The 17,499-nt window shown below is 40.8% G+C and overlaps 1 protein-coding gene across 1 annotated transcript in view; it reads left to right on the top strand.

The window, feature by feature from the left end:
• The first annotated feature begins 850 nt into the window (after positions 1 to 850).
• Positions 851 to 17,499, top strand: part of BMERB1 (bMERB domain containing 1) — a 92,294-nt gene continuing 75,645 nt past the window's right edge. The window contains exon 1 of the mRNA XM_034784559.1: positions 851 to 1,115. Coding sequence (XP_034640450.1) covers positions 998 to 1,115 — 118 coding nt within the window. The 5' untranslated portion in view covers positions 851 to 997. The remainder of the gene's footprint in view (positions 1,116 to 17,499) is intronic.

The following is a 17,499-nucleotide window of genomic DNA, read 5'->3' as shown; positions in this document are numbered from 1 at the left end:
ATGCAAAACCACATCATTTGTTTGGGTGCCATCCTCTGGCTTTTGCTGAAAGTGAAGCTAGAAAGCGTGGAGCTCTGCAGAACTCTTGCAGAGGCTGTTGAAATGCACATGGGGGGGGGGGGGGGGTTTACTGTGAAAGTAAAGCTTAGCTCTCCATGGTATTATTATTTATGAGGTGTAACATGCACCTGATGTGCTCAGCACTGCACAAGGCACAAAAAGAAAGACAATCCCTGCCCTGAAGAATAAACCTCTAGTCAAGGGTTCATAAACCTGGATTCCAGGGTCATGCAAATGTTCATGAGGTCAGACTCTCCATGTTTCCTAACAGAGCATTTACCTGGCTACTCCTCTAGAAGGAATGAAAATGGAGAGTGACCAACCCAGCTGCCTCCAAAAGATCAGGAGCTGAAGTGGACATGAACAGAAGGTGATAGAGGGTGGGGGTTAGGCTAGTTATGTATATGAAGGGGAGAGGGGAGCTAGCCAGTGCCCGGTGGGGAGAGCAGCTTGGGGGAAGGGGCAGGAGATAGGACCATAGAGATAGGCTTTGGAGGGAGGTTCCTTGTGAAGTGGGAAGCATCCTCCTCCATAACCACTTGGGGGATGGGATATTCAGGCAAGGGTCTTCTTCTTTTGCGCCCCTGCCTGGAAAATACTATCCCCAGCCCATGTCCTCCCTAGCCTGTGGCAGAATCCCTAGCCAGTGACCGCCTCTCCCCCGTGGCATGTTTTTTTCCCATTGTTTTCCTGCCTCCCCCTCCCCTTCTCCCTTGCTCTCACCCAGCGCTTCTGTAGACAGCATCCTCGCACTGAGCATGTGCGCTGCATCCCTTCCCCTCCTCCTCCTCGGGTACCAGCCCGGCGACGAGGTGCAGTGAGCTCAGCAGCGCCTTCCAGTCCAGCCCAGGAAAGGGCTGAGCCGGAGCCCTGCCGCCCCGGCTCGGGGGGAGTGAGCCGGGGAGCCCCATGCACACAGACTGCCCAGGCAGTAGCCATGCACTCAGGCGTGGAGTTAAAGAGAGCCATCTCTGCCAGCATGGAGACAGAGAAACCAATGAGACGCTACGGGGCAGTGGAGGAGACTGAGTGGAAAGCTGAGGGGCTGGGGAGAAGTAAGTGCTTTGGATTGCTAGTGCAAAGGATGAAAACGCGGAGATCCCCGCATCAGCACTTTAAACCAGAGGAAGGAGGGGGTAGAGGGAGAATAGCGATTTAAAGGGACATTCTGTTTGATCGCTATTGTGTTCAATCCGCACTGGGTAATGACCTGATCCCCTTAGCTTAGATTGGGCAATGCATACATACATGCAAATGAGCAATGTGGTCTTGGTAACAAAAGGAAACAGCCTTTGCTTTGTTTGGGGCTGGGCAAGGTTTGTGTGATCATTTTGCCCATTGAGGCTGGTGGGAGGGAGCCTCTGCTTTCTGAACTGGGTTGAGTTCAAGACAAAGGTCTTTCCCTCACTGACCCTACGAATGGACAGGGGCTGGATTCATTCTAAGGCAGCTCAACTCACTTTGTTATTTCATTGAAAAATGGATCACTGACTTAGCTCAATGAAGTGCAGAGATGTTACTGGTTTGGAGGCTGTGGGATGGGGAAGGATAATTGGGACATTAGTTTTCTCTCGATGTCTATACAATGTGATTTAATATATGGCATTTAACAAATATTGGCAGCATTTTATAGGCTTCATGTTTGAGAGGCACAAGTGACATCCATATTATTCATTCCTATGTTCAGTTGGAGGGTACTGAAATACTGTGCTTCATTCAATTGTATACTAATGGATGTACTGTAGTTATTGGCTCAATAAAAGCTCTCTAGTGCAAGAGTGCTCTTCAGTGAAATCAACATTTTTCAGAATGCAGCAGCTGACACATCATTCCAAAGTGCTGATGACAAGAATAGGTATAGAGATAAATGCTATCAATTCAAGCTGTCAGGAGGACTCCTGACTGTCCCAATACTAGTAAATGTTACTCTTTTGGTGGCAGAGTCACCTCCCAGCACAACTTGATAAACCTGTAAATTCCCTCCCATTTTCTAAATAACCATTTGTTGCTAACATCCTTGAAAAGGAAGTCACTGAAAAGCCGTGCATTCGTTGCAGGACAAAATATATGATAAGTTCTAGCAAGGATTCTGATTACGCTCTATGGAGAAAGCTTTGTGGAGAATGAAATGTTTGCAATAACGTCTTTGTTTAGACAGGTTGTGGGCCATAATGTTTGCTGGTTTCCGAAATCTGTCATCCACCTTTTGATATTGTGCATCATGACGTCTTGATAGAATATCTTTAATATCTTTGGTTTGCAGCAACTTGGTATCATATTTTATCCACTACTTCCTGCTTTGCTCAAGTTTCTAAGATATTGCAGTGTTCCTCAGGGCTGTGTGTGGGGTTCTTACTTTACCTCTGGCTTCAGTTTTCCATGAATATGTTATCACATAGATCATATGCTGATGACAGTGAAATCTAACTCTCCCACACTCCTGATGTTTCAATTGCAGCATTGGTTTTGTTGCAGTGCCTGGCATAGGTTCAGGACTGAATGGCTCAACGATTTCCCAAACTGAACTGAACAAGACTGAAATCATGTTGGTTGACTCATACACATGTAACAGTTTCTACTGCTTCTGTGGCATGGAATAGACTTGTGCTCGTCTCCTTGTTTCTAAAAATAAGACTCTTGGTACTGTTTTAGACCCAGATCTTGAATGTTAGTGACCATGTAGCATCTGTAATAATGATAATAATTTGTACTTATAGAATAACTTTCATCCAAAGTCCACAAAGATCTATATTACTACCATTCCAGTAGCTCTACACAGTAAACTCAAGCTTAGAGAGGTGACTGGCATGATTTTCAGAACTGCTGATCACTTATAACTCCCACTGAATAGCAACTTAAAGTCATAGAGCAACTCATTGGCAGAGTAACTGGCAGGGAGGAATAGAACCCAGGTGTCCTGACTCACATGTCCAGACGCTAGCCAGTAGAGCTCCACTGCTTCACACTAGCCCCTGTTTATTGAGGACTTTTTTTTTTAAGTCACTTGAAGAACATTACAGATTATATCCCAGAGTAATACTGAGGTGCTAGTTTGTTCTCCAGTCACCTTGAGTACTATTATGAGGCTTTACTATTTGAATAATTGATCAGTTGGTTCATAGGCTTCAACTTGCTTCAAATATTATAGAGAGGCTATTTACAGTAGCTGTTCTAAATGATCATTGCACATCTTTCCTGCTCTGATGCCTGCACTGACTTCCAATCAGCCTTTTACATTGATTTTAAAATCTTAGGCCAGGTCTACACTACACCCCTAATTCGAACTAAGGTACGCAACTTCAGCTACGTGAATAACGTAGCTGAAGTTCGAAGTACCTTAGTTCGAATTAGTTCGAACTTACCTTGGTCCACACGCGGCAGGCAGGCTCCCCCGTCGACTCCGCGGTACTCCTCTCGGCGAGCTGGAGTACCGCAGTCGACGGCGAGCACTTCCGGGTTCGACTTATCGCGTCCAGACTAGACGCGATAAGTCGAACCCAGAAGTTCGATTTCCAGCTGTCGAACTAGCGGGTAAGTGTAGCCAAGGCCTTATTTTTGACTTTGTAAGGTGATTCCAAGCGCTTTGGTGCAGAAAAAGGTGGCAGAAGTACTCTCCAGAAGATGTGGGAAGCAAAATGTAGAGGGTCAGAACAGAGTCACTCCTCCCAGTGCCACAAATTGGCTTTTCATGTTGGTATAGCACTTTGAACATGTGAAGTGTTTATTATTATTATTATTATTAACAAAATCAGATGCCCAGTATAACCCTACGTAGTTGCCCTCCCTGTTCTCTTGTTTGTCTCATTCGTTTGCTGTGTTTTGTCTTAACTTAGATCGTGAGCTCTTCAGGGCTAAGATGATCATTTTATTGCCTATCTTTACAGTGCCTATCACAATATGGCTCTGTTCCCCAATTAGTGCCTCTAGACACAACTGTAGTACAAATAAATAATAATAACCAGGTAACGTACATTTGTTTTAAAGTCACTTGATTGTATAGGTAATGTGGTGGAAAGTGATGGAAGCCAATGTAATGGAAATAATATAATGGAAGCCAGATAGTTTCCATTTAACTTTTAAAGGAGAAAGAACTCTTTGCTAATATACGTCTAGATTTGCAAAACTAGAAATAACTTACTTATTGGTTGTATCAGAGATTTGTTATGTTTAGGGCAATTAAGTGTAACACTGAATGAAATCCTATTCTACAACAGCCACTTTTAGCCAGTGTGACAATCTGAATGAATTTTACATATAAGTCTGAAACAGCTCTGTTGTAAGACATGTTTTTTTAAAAGTTTGTGAGGCACTGAGCTTGTTTACTCACATGTGTGGGAGAAAATTTCTGAAGAGAGGAGAACAAGATAAGAACGACTGCTTTCCATGCATGTTCTTGTGCTCAACAATAAAATGCATTCAGACTTGTGAATGGACAGCAGTTCCAGCAAATAATAATAGTGTGGTGACAACCTTCTCTATAAGTGATATTTATAATATACTTTTGGAAAGGCTTCACTGAACCAGAGATACATAAATGTATTTCTTGGCCATTATTAGCATACACACAACTTTATTTGGAAGCAACTGTATTGGCTTCAGTAGGGTTATAGAATTTCCAGGGTAAATACCAAAATGCCAATTCAATGAAATAATCACACAGAACGAGTTGCACAGTATCCTATTAAGCTTCACAGTTCACAGGTATATTTCTGTTTGTTATTGTTATGAAGTTTAGAACCAAGGTCAGGATACAAGGTCATGCCCCAATTTTGGTCAGCACAAACAGAAGTACATGTCAGGAGACTGCAAATGAAGAGCTTTGCTCTAATTTAATATGAGATTAAACAACAAATATTCTGTTTTTCACTCACTAAGCTTTAGGAATTTGTGTGTTATTCCTATTTTGTGGTAACAATGTCAGATGTAAGCTACAGTGGTTAATTCAATAGGTTTTTTTTGCTTAATTTTGAATAAGAATGGTAAGCTAGACAAAGGGATCAGATCCTCATTCAAGGCAACTGGAAATTCCCGTCACATGGGGATTACCCAGTAGCTTAAGGCCAGCATAGCCAGCTCTGCGCCACCTGCTCTTCCTCTGCCCTCCCAGCACATGGGGTATGTCATAGGTGTGCCATTGACAAGAAGCAGTCAGCCTGGCATGAACACCAATTATCCTGGGCCATCAGAACAACCCCTGTGGGGCTATTCCAGCTGGCATAGAACAGTCCTGTGGTCGCTCTAGTTTGTGCCAGGAGTTGAATGCCACCTCTGCGTCCAGCCCTGCAAGGGCACTAGGTAGAGCTTTGGCCCACTTGAGGATTTATTTCTGAGTGTTTTGTTGATAAGTCTCTGAAAAGCTTATTGCCTGGTTTACCAAAAGGCTATGTTGGCAGCTATTCTAACTGCTCTGCCATTGAGTAGTATGGCTGATCTATGCACTGAAAATATGCACTATGTAATACATGCACTCATTTGATAAGAGACTGTTGAAGAAACATATAACTCCTTTGCTGTTGCCAGAACATGCATAATACTGGGGAACTAGATTCCTCAGGTAATGGGAAATCTTTTACGTTTACACAACTGGTTCAAAACCAGGTCATGTTAGTGGTGCTCTTTTGTGCAGAGGTAGTCCCCCTCCCTGAGAATGAGCAGCCTGGAGAGGCTGAAAAAATAGCTGAAGGTTAGTATAGCACAGGGGCATGATTAGGCATGTCCCATTCCTCTAGCCATGCACTCTTTTTCCTGCTCTGGCATTGGCAGGAAGGGGGAGAGGCATAAGAGCTCCTACTCAAGTGCCACACCCCTAGAGGTCACTCTTGACCTGGGGCAATCCCCCCTTGGCTGGTTAAGTCAGTTTTAAGACCAGATTTTGCTAGCAGTGCAGTGTAGCCTCATCACAGAACAGAATCTGTCTCAGAATGTTTAACATGACTTAATAATGTTTTATAATTCTTTGGAGAGCATCTGATGTAGTATTTAAAAAAAAATCAAACAGCAGTAGGGATATACACTTGGACTGCCAAGACAAATACCTACAGTGCCTAGCTCCAAGAGTTTGTCACTCTTGTCATTCTGTTTTTAAGGTAGTTTAAGGCTTTTCATGTTGGATTCACATTTATCATTGTTGATGTTAATCAAATACTTGTGTACATTAGACAGAAAACAGGCAAATGACAATTCTTCCTGAATTTGTGTGTCAGCTTCCTGAGATTCTTATATTTTCATAGCCCTTTACAGACAGACAGTCAGACACACATGTACAAACAGACAGACACACACAGCATTTTTGGGCCCAGTCCTATATCATACTGAGTGCCTTCTGTGATTTCTGACTTCACTGGGAATTGAGGGTGGTCATCTCCTGGCTGGATTGTCCCTATTACTATAGAAAAGACGCAGATGGATTTGTCTAAATACCATTGGTCTGTCCATGGCAGAATAGATTCAACTAAAGCTTCTGCAGAGCTAAAATAAAACATGCCTTAATTCAAACCAACATCCAAATGAGTGAGACTCTACTGGCCCAGACACCGTAAGTTATTATTATTAATTAGTATTATTAATAATAAACTTCACTGTATAGTTACCCAGGTCCAAAGGTTTCAAAACAATTTAATACAAATAGCAAAAAACAAAATTAATCATAAATGGATGAATCATGAGCCAAAGGAATAAAAAACAGATGAAACAACATGGGGGAGACTTTCAGAGGCACTAATGGGAGTTAAAACATCTAACTTTCATTGATTTTCAATGGGAGAGGCCCCCTAAACTGCTCTTTGTGTTGCTGAAAATCTCCCCTGTGTGTGTGTATTGTGCACCCACATTTCTAAATATAGAACTATTGTAAGGTGACTGTGGTTTATATATACAAGCAATGTCATTCAAGGTAGTGAATGCCTGCTGTTTAGAAGCTCAGGATTAGATTTGTGGTAAAGAAAGGAGGAGAAACATTTTCATACACTTCTGTGTGTGTTTATTGTATTGAAGAGTGTCATGTGTGTCTAAGTGAAGAATCTGCATGATACTAAGGGCTTCACTCAATGCCTATTTAAGTCAATGGGAGTCTTTCCATTGATTTCTGTGGCTATTGGATTGGGGCCATTGACAATTAGACCTTGTCAACAGGAGAAAGTTGCACTGGTTTCTCTTAAATAAGTTTTAAAACCTATTTAGTTAAACTAGTGCAAATATGTGTATACATACTCTTATTTCAGAGTGGCTTAATTCAGTTTAAATTGATTTCTAATTTATTTAAGCTAAGATGAAATAAACTTGGTTTAAACTGAAATAAGACATACCACACAGAGGTTTGCACTAGTTTGGCTAAACAGATTTAAAATCACACCTTTAATAAAATTGACGCAACTTTCTCATGTATGCAAGGCCTTAGATGTGTGTTTGCCATTGATAATTTACCTCAAGCTAGTGCCTCAGATGGTTCAAGTTCTGGGGAACCATAGAAGAGTTTCGCTACCAAATGCAGAGACAAAGGGCCTAGTTCCTCACAACCTTGCACCAGGTGTCATAGAAGTGTAGGGCTGGAAGGAACCTTGAGAGGTCATCTAATACATCCCCCTGCACTGAGACGGGACCATTATCATTTATACCTATGCAAAGTAAGTATAAAAAATATTAACATATCAGAATGGTACCATTTTACACTCACTTTGCACAGGAGTAAATGATTACACAAGGAACAAGGCAGTGAAGAATCTGGACCCCAAAAGGTGGAGAAAAAGGTAAAGTGTAAAAAGAATAGAAAATCAAAGCTTTATACAAGAAAAGATATTGGTGGTAAAATAGTATTTAATGCCACAAGTGTGAAAGAAGTTAAAAACTTGTTTGAAGTTCCAGATGTGGAATAGACCCTTAGCCTCTCAACAAAATAGATTTAATTTTGCAAAAGATTTTTGCTTCACTAAAGAGGCAGTATGGTCAAGAGAGTAGAACAGGGGTGCTACTCCTCACTGTTACTGACTTGTTGTATAACACTGGGCAAGTAATTTCATTTTCTTGTGACTCATTTTCCATTTCTATAAAATGGGGGTAAGGAAGCATTGTAAAGCACTTGGAGATCTCTGGATGAAAAGCTCAGCATTAAAAGCTAAGTATTAGTAACTGTAGCTATTCCAAGCAATATCATAGACAAAACCATTTTGGTTTATTCAGTGCCAGCCCACTGGGAAAAGTGGGAAAGGATCTAACCCAAGGGTATGGCAATTAAATATCTCTTTACAGAAGTAGTGAATCTGCTGGTTTTATGAAGGTCTGAAGACAGGCTTTAAATAGACTGAGAAAGTAATTAAGATTCTTAGCATGTTTCTATTTTTAAAAGACCTGTACATTAATTTTTAAAGAAACACAGAGAAACCAAGAAAGCAAATTTGCAGTGATAAAACAGCAATAAATAATCCCACGGCAGTAGACAATATCGGCTCAAGTAAATCCTTGTAGACTATTTTGGCAGCTATTTTCTAACAGGCAGTAAGACAGACATCGAAGGATGAATCCAATCTAAGATTATTATTGTCTCTTATTATTATAATTATTACTATTAACATATTTATATTGCATTTCTTCACTGAGGAAAATCAGCTTTTGTCTCATCAGTGCAGCAAAGACAATGCTTCTGACTGAAGAATTTTATCCTTTCTATAGGATGGAGTCTAATCCAGTTGAAGTCAATAGCAAAACTCTCATTAATATGGTAGGAGCAGGAGTGGGCCCTAAAATTCTGCTGTGTGAATGTTTCTATAAATGACTGATGGCTTTGGCCAGTATCAGAAACAAGTAACTGTGCTTGTATTTCTGGCACAATTGCAGATCCTTTTATTTATTTGAATTCTCTTCTTGTATTTATTTCTACCTGTGCTAGGTCCTGATCTTCCTTTTTCACAGAATATTCCTTATATATAGGAAATAACACTTAAAAATTCCCTCAAGGTCGAGCCTGTGTTGCATGTAGCTCTCAAAGAGGAGAGGTTTTCCTACTTCACGCAGGGGGCAGGAGCATTACTCACAGACCGCAGAGAGCTTGAAGATTCACAGAATGACTAGTTTCCAAGCTAGCAGATTCTGTAGTATTGACACAGATACCGCTATCTCCCCAACAACATAGCTCCTTCCGCTACAGCTGTGGACTCCAAGGAGCTGCAGGGATAGTGTGAGAAGGCAGAGGGAGATCGCGGTTTCCAATACCAGTACACACATTTTTGCTCAGAAATCTGCCATTAGTAGAAGGAAGAATGCTACTTTGAGCAGCTGCTTTCTTGCTTCGGTCCCTCTTGGTCCTTGGAACTTTACTTACAGATCCACAGAACCCTGATAGTGCAGATTGGCATGGAGGGGCCGTTTTGGCTTCTGGTGATGGAAGTGGAAACAGACCAGGAAGCTACTGGTTTCCTCCCACATTCTCTCTATCCCAATTCAGTATGGCTAGACTTGCTCCTACATACCAGTCCCTTTTCTAGCTAAATCGCACGGTTGCAATTTACTGCAATTTACTGCCTCCGCATTCTATGCACAAGCTGAAACCTCTGATTTATTATTCTACCAACTCAATTTACACCACAAAAATGGTCTAGTGAGAAAAACTGCAAAAAAAACCCCAAAACAAAACAAAATAACCTCCCCAAAAAGGGAGTGGTTTGAAGAAATATGGGAGGTATCTGGGCAAAGCCAATATATTATGCAGAGTACAATGGAAAAACAATGAAAGTTACTGCAACAAATAAATAGCAAATCATTGCTGCACTGATAAAATGTTTTGGCAAATAAATTGCCTGTTAAAATACTCAGAGGTCAAAGAGTTAATGAATTCCAAAGTCTTTATACATGACAGTGAATACTCAGGAAGGTAAATTAAACATAGAAGTAACTCAGTGTTAATATTTGGGTGAGTGTACACCAATAATTATTTGAAATGTTATTTGTGGGGCTCAAGTGTCATATTCGGGACAGTTTCTCATTAGCTTTCATATATCCTTTAAATATAATTTATGAAAAATAATATGGTAGATCTGTCAAGTAGGACACTTTGAACATAAATTCCTGCCAATAACCAGTGGCATTATGCACTTCTATTATGTAATTTTCTCCTTGTGTTTTTGAGTTTGGTCGTTGACTCCTATGAGCAATAGTCAACATGGTTTCTGTAAAGGGAAATCATGTCTTACTAATCTATTAGAATTCTTTGAAGGGGTCAACAAATATGTGGACAAGGGGGATCCAGTGGACATAGTGTACTTAGATTTCCAGAAAGCCTTTGACAAGGTCCCTCACCAAAGGCTCTTATGTAAATTAAGCTGCCATGGGATAAAAGGGAAGGTCCTTTCATGGATTGAGAACTGGTTAAAAGAGAGGGAACAAAGGGTAGGAATAAATGGTAAATTCTCAGAATGGAGAGGGGTAACTAGTGGTGTTCCCCAAGGGTCAGTCCTCAGACCGATCCTATTCAACTTATTCATAAATGATCTGGAGAAAGGGGTAAACAGTGAGGTGGCAAAGTTTGCAGATGATACTAAACTGCTAAAGATAGTTAAGTCCAAAGCAGACTGTGAAGAACTTCAAAAAGATCTCACAAAACTAAGTGATTGGGCAACAAAATGGCAAATTAAATTTAATGTGGATAAATGTAAAGTAATGCACATTGGAAAAAATAACCCCAACTATACATACAATATGATGGGGGCTAATTTAGCTACAACAAGTCAGGAAAAAGATCTTGGAGTCATCGTGGATAGTTCTCTGAAAATGTCCACGCAGTGTGCAGAGGCGGTCAAAAAAACAAACAGGATGTTAGGAATCATTAAAAAGGGGATAGAGAATAAGACTGAGAATATATTATTGCCCTTATATAAATCAATGGTACGCCCTCATCTCGAATACTGCGTACAGATGTGGTCTCCTCATCTCAAAAAAGACATACTGGCACTAGAAAAGGTTCAGAAAAGGGCAACTAAAATGATTAAGGGTTTGGAACGGGTCCCATATGAGGAGAGATTAAAGAGGCTAGGACTCTTCAGCTTGGAAAAGAGGAGACTAAGGGGGGATATGACAGAGGTATATAAAATCATGAGTGATGTGGAGAAAGTGGATAAGGAAAAGTTATTTACTTATTCCCATAATACAAGAACTAGGGGTCATCAAATGAAATTAATAGGTTTAAAACAAATAAAAGGAAGTTCTTCTTCACGCAGAGCACAGTCAACTTGTGGAACTCCTTACCTGAGAAGGTTGTGAAGGCTAGGACTATAACAGAGTTTAAAAGAGAACTGGATAAATTCATGGTGGTTAAGTCCATTAATGGCTATTAGCCAGGACGGGTAAGGAATGGGGTCCCTAGCCTTTGTCTGTCAGATGATGGAGATGGATGGCAGGAGAGAGCTCACTTGATCATTGCCTGTTAGGTTCACTCCCTCTGAGGCACCTGGTATTGGCCACTGTCGGTAGACAGGATACTGGGCTAGATGGACCTTTGGTCTGACCCGGTACGGCCTTTCTTATGTTCTTATGTTCTTATGCTTTACAGCGTGCTTTTCATAGGAGCCACTGTTTACTTATGACTATGTGTGTGCGCCAGTGCAGAGGCAGTAATAAAAAAGTAGCATTGTAGGATCAAGCCCACCTGCACTGAGCACCTCTGATCATTCCTGAGGTGCTCAGTCACTGCAAATTGAAACTCAGTACCTAGCAATATTGAGCCCAAAGGTGCTAAAATCTGCACCAGGATAAGCCCCTTTTGGTAGAAAACCACAGTGGAAAATAGTTGATTATTTTCCTTTTGGGCTATTAAATAAAGCCATTTCATTTCCCTGAGAAGCATTCTGCTGTATAACTAGATTAAAGCTATAGTATAAATTCATTCACACTTCAAAGATGAAAAATGCATGCTTGGAGGGTGAAGTGTATGAAAAAACAGTGTGTGTGTCCCTGGATAATTCTGTTAGTTGCCCTACAGAATCAGCAATGAAACATTAATTAACCATCTTTTGTCAGTTCATAAAGGGCAAAAGGTTTGAGAAAATCATTTCAAGAAAATTCTTCATTAAATGAAGAATAATTTCCAGTGAGACAGGTGGCTCATTGAGCAGTTCTAATGATTGTATGTGCTCCCAAAAATGCAAAATGTAATGTGTTATATGAAGAGCAGGAGCAGTGTTGTAAGTATCTTTTTACTGGCCTGAAGAAACCACTTTATTGATTGGGGATTTATGGGATTTTGTACAAACACGTTTGTTTTTTATACTGATAAAATGGAAAAATATCTCATCTCCAAGTGATTTCATGGAAATGTGACAGCAGCCTCTGTTCACCTCTTAGCAAAAACAATTCAGAAAAGGGCAGAAGAATCAACAGGGAATTTCACCTTTTATGTATTTTCAGAATATGAGGCCAAGCTCGTTCCTGGAGCAACGCCACTGAAGCCAGCTGAGCTACTTCAGGGGTGAACTGGTCTTATGGTGAACTGGTGCAGCAGTGTAACACCCATTCTCTTATTTTTACAAACACAGAACCCAGTCCTGTTCCACTGAAGTCAATGGGAGTTTCGCCATCAACATCAGTGAGAGCAAAACTGGGATTTGTGCTTGCAGCTACGTAAGTCTGGATCACTCTGATTTCCTGCAGAAATTCTCAGGGGAGGGAGTTTGAAAGATGTGTACAATCTGTGATGATCCCCATGCAGAGATTTTCTGGGATTGTTCCATTAGCATGGTGGAGATTGCGTCCGGTCCTCCTCTCCGAGCCAGAGAGAGTGGTCCTGTCCCTGATTCCCAGGAATCTAGGTGATCAATGGGGATTCATCTTCTTGGAGGCCCTGTGCATCTACATTTGTTCTAGGGATCATTGTCTCCATCATTTAGCTCCTGGGCAGAGTGGCACCATTGGGCAATAGACCTGGAGCATCGTGAGCCAGTGGCTTTCCCTAAAACCAATGTGTTTCCCAGTTGCAGAGGGAGAAGAGAAAAGTTAATGCTACCTGAAATTAATGAATTCCCTTGGCCACACTCTTGGTCCTCCCTGTCTGTCACCTCTGTCACTAAGAATACTTAACCCCTCAGAGGACTTTCCACCAGAGTCTGGGCTGAGGAGAGGCGAACAATGCTGCTACAGTGAATCAGTGCAGAGGTTTCCCTCCAGGCTGCTAATTTTGGAGCACATAAAGAATGAAACTACCTTGTGGCATGGCATACACAACCATAGGGATGTGTCAGCCAGTGGAATTCAGGTAGATTTGTCACTGTTGTGATGAAACCTACATATAATGAGGTTAGGAAAACCCCTCCACCGACAGGCTCCATAATATTAATTCCTCCTACAGACAGAAGGTAAGTATCCTGAATCCATTCATCTCTGAGCTGATGTTTAGGGCTCTGTTACAAGGTCTCCATTTCTTCATCTCTAAGAACTCTGGGTAGGCAATCAGCTCAGTGGTTTCAGTTTTATATCAGGCCAGTGACAGTTGCAATGGAGAATGCATTAGCACGTTTAAAGGACATTGAAATCAGAATAAAATTAAACAATTAATTTTGTGAAAACGAAGGCTCATAAAGTGTCTCCAGATCCTCAGATGAAAGGTGCTGTTTAAACGCAAATAGTCATTATTATTTTGTGTAAATATAAACAAATAAGAACCTCTGCTATGCCACCAGAGCTCTGTTAATCAGTAACAGTTAACACACACATGGGAAAAGTACTAGAAGATCTTGGTTCCACTGTGGGCCGACCTAGTAATTTTGGAGGTAGGTTGGTCAGTGGAAACCATTTTCTTGGGGATTGCTTGGGGCCTTGACTGTGGCAATACAATGGGGGAAATCCTAAGAAACAGGACAGTGCAAAGTCTATGCACCACTGAAGTCCCACTTTAGCCTTAAGAATAAAGGATATCCATGTGACCACCACCGCTACAGTCCAGGGACTGTAGTAGTAGCTGTGGTCCCTGAATACTCCTTATGTAAGAATATAGGCTATAGAATCCTCATAGTTTTGACCCATTTTCCAGGCCATTCCCTGAACCTGTCCCTGTTTCCCCTCCATGGATCCTCAGAGAGCATCATCTATGGCATGCTGGGGGCGCAGAGCCTCCTATGTGGCATCTCCACAGCCTGGCCCCACCCTGTGCAGCAGGACTGTGCAAGTCTCACTGTATTTTGAGCCTTGTATGCCCATGAGGTAAGAAAAAACAGCATATGACCTTCTGAGCAATTAGCAATCATATCTCCTACAGTGAATCTCCTCTTTTCCTGGCTTCTGAGAAGAATCTCCTCAATATTTAATTAGTGACCTGTCTGGGAAAGTGCTACATGCACCAATTTCTGTAATGTCTGAAACAATTCTCTATACCAGTATCACTTTGGGCTTTGTTAGACTGGACTCAGATATCTAGAATTATTTATTCAACAGCTACTAAGATTATCTAAAAATACTTACCTGCTGTTTGGAAGGTGACTAGATGCTTAGAAACCCTCTTCTAGATAACTGTATTAGGCTATGTCCACACTGCACTTTCATCTGTAAAACTTTTGTCTGTCAGGGGTGTGAAAAAACACCCCTGATCAACAAAAGTTTTACTGACAAAAAGCGCCAGTGTGGACAGCTCTTTGTTGGTGGGAGATGCTCTCCCGCTGACATAGCTACTGCTGCGTGTTGGGGGTAGTTTTATTTTATTGGCAGGAGAGCTCTCTCCTGCCAACAAAGAGCGGCTACACTGTGTACCTTACAGCAGCGTTGCTGTAGCAGCACAATGTAGACATAGCCTTAGAATACTATGTTATTACAGAGTATTACGATAGTGTACTGTGTTACAAAGTACTACTATAGAGTACTGTGGGCTTGTCCACAAAGGGACACTCAGGAAAGTTAATCTTAAAGTGGATTAGTTAAACCACATTAAACCCCTGTGTGGACACTGTCATTCAGAATTAGAAGGGTCTTAGTTTAGTGTAATTCACTTCCAAGCCTTGAGTGTCTCTGTGTAGACAAGCCCTAAATTATTACAGAGTACTACGACAGTGTAATGTGGTACAGAGCTCTATGAGAGAGAACCAAGTTTTATTGTAAAATGATTGGATAATTTGAAAACCAAAGGAGACTATTACAGAGAATTTAAATTTGGGGAAATGCCATTGGACATTTTACTACATAAATTCACCCAACTGTGTGGATTTCTACCAATTATTTTTCATTGTTTAAAAATATTTAAGTGAATGATATTGGTGATACTGTGAGAAGTTTCATATAAAACTGTATATTTTTAAAGGAATGCAGTATGTTTGGTTAGTCCGTCCCCAGATTTCAGTTTTCGGGCTTTTTCGGTGAGGTTGGGAGAAGAAAAAAGAATAGAATTAGAAAATACCTTTTAAATAATTCAATTTAAATTGGGTGTTTGGAGTTTTATTTGAAAACTGAATTTTGACATTCCCTTGTAGTGTTGTGGTATTTGAAACCCAAACACTTGCTCTTAGTGCAAGAGGAGCAGAAAATGACCCTGGCTGTAAACCAAATTTAAACCCACCAGGCTGTTTTCATTGTTCAAGGCAAATAAAAAGCAAAAAGGAAACCAACAACATAAACCAGGAACAGTCACTTGCATTTTTAAACATTCTTTCTTTTTTTAATAATCTATTGTGTTATAAATACAGGTAAGAAATGTGTTATTTGAAATGTGATATTTAACCTGGCATTAGTCCCAATTCCACATCACTTACTGCCTGGAACTTCCATTGACTTCAGTCAGAGTCCCATCTGAAAGGTGAAATTCGCCCTGTGCACATGCCCAGAATAAGATTATACACCATTTAAATTCTATTTAAGTCTTCAAATTGGGGCTGAATATCAACCAGGGACTGGCTGAGGGATAAGGACAACTGACCCTTTAATGACAGTCTTCTGAATCAGATTAAAATATCCTATTTTAAGTAAAGGTCCAATCCATCTCCACTGAAGTCAATGGTTATTGACTACAATGGGAGTTGGAGCAGGCCCTCAGAGACCATTTTTTTTCTTGCTTTTCATGCATTATTTTGAGTCTTTTCTTTTTTCACAAGAGTAGCTGTCAAATCAAATATGGTTAGCAGCTTTAACACAGAGGAAGCATACAGATGAGTATTTTTCACATCCTTTGAAGGTCTAATTGCTGTTAATATGTAAGGCCACAGTATTTTAAATTCACTTTTAACAAGTGCTGGCAAAAGGAAAAAGTGCTATGCAACAACATCAGTAAATCTATAGGCAATATTATTTATTTGAATTTAAAACATTTTTTGCAACTTATGCACACTGGTTCATGAAAAATAAAACTAAGTTTAAACAGCCAACTATTAAATCTCACCAAATGTACCCAGATATTAAGGGACAGATTGCAGCCAGCCCCTGTGAGGGGTGGGGGTAGGTGCAAGGAATCCTATTCCTCTTATTCCCCAGCATAAAGCTAGTTGGAATCTCATTGGGGACCACAGTCTCTGCTCTCAGCAGCTCCCTACCAGCTATCTGAAAGGGGGAGAAGAGAGGCAGGGTTAGAGTGGAGCTATGGCCATGCATGGGGTGGAGAATGTGTTTTCAGGTTCCCTCTTTAGGAATGAAAGGATGATCTCTTGGGGTATGTTTGGTCAAACGAGATAAACATTTATCAAACGCAGCGCTATGAATACAGGGGCTCAGTCCTAAAGTTTCTTGCTCAAGCAACACTCACACTGACTTTAGGACTGGGCAGAGCAAATCTAGTAAATATAAAGTACGTTGATTCTGAGGCCTTTGCTTGGAGTAACTCAGGGAGGTTTAGAATGATGGATCAGTGTAGCGAGAGCGCCTGAGCTCATGGTGTGAATCCCAGCCGAAAGCAAAGAGCTTGTATGAGAACTGCCTTATCTCACCTGTGCACCTTTAAGAATGTCCTTCCAGTTTATTTCTCTTTGTTACACTGATTTAATAAGAACTTCTTAGGTGATTTTTTTCTCTGTGATATAGAAGAAACTCATTTGTGTTTACTTCTCATGCATAATACTTAACCTGGATTTAAATCCTGCCTTGGTAGGGTTTCTCATGGTAAAAGGCAGTCAAGTGTAACAGCACACTTTTTTCATCTTTCTTGAATTCCAGGGCCAGATTCTGCTTGCAGTCACAGTAGGGTAAATCCAGTGTAACTGCATTAACTTAACGGAGTCTTGCTTAACCCAGTGTAAGTGGAAGAAAAAGCTGCCACCATATATGAGTCATAGAAAGGTACAGGTGTTTGAGTCAAACAAGTCAATGACTCCTTTCTGCATCGTTCAAAAATGAAATATAAATCAAACATTGTTTCTTCAAAGCTAAATATTGCTTTATAACCGTGTTGTTCCACTTTATAACACAATTACAAGGAGAAGGCCATGTACTGCCCTACATGGGAACAAAACATGCAAGATGCAGGATACTCCGAGTTTCTCTTTACAGAGT

This window comes from Trachemys scripta, chromosome 10 (assembly GCF_013100865.1).
Source record: "Trachemys scripta elegans isolate TJP31775 chromosome 10, CAS_Tse_1.0, whole genome shotgun sequence".
NCBI lineage: Eukaryota > Metazoa > Chordata > Testudines > Emydidae > Trachemys > Trachemys scripta.
This window is presented reverse-complemented; position numbering and strand designations above follow the sequence as displayed.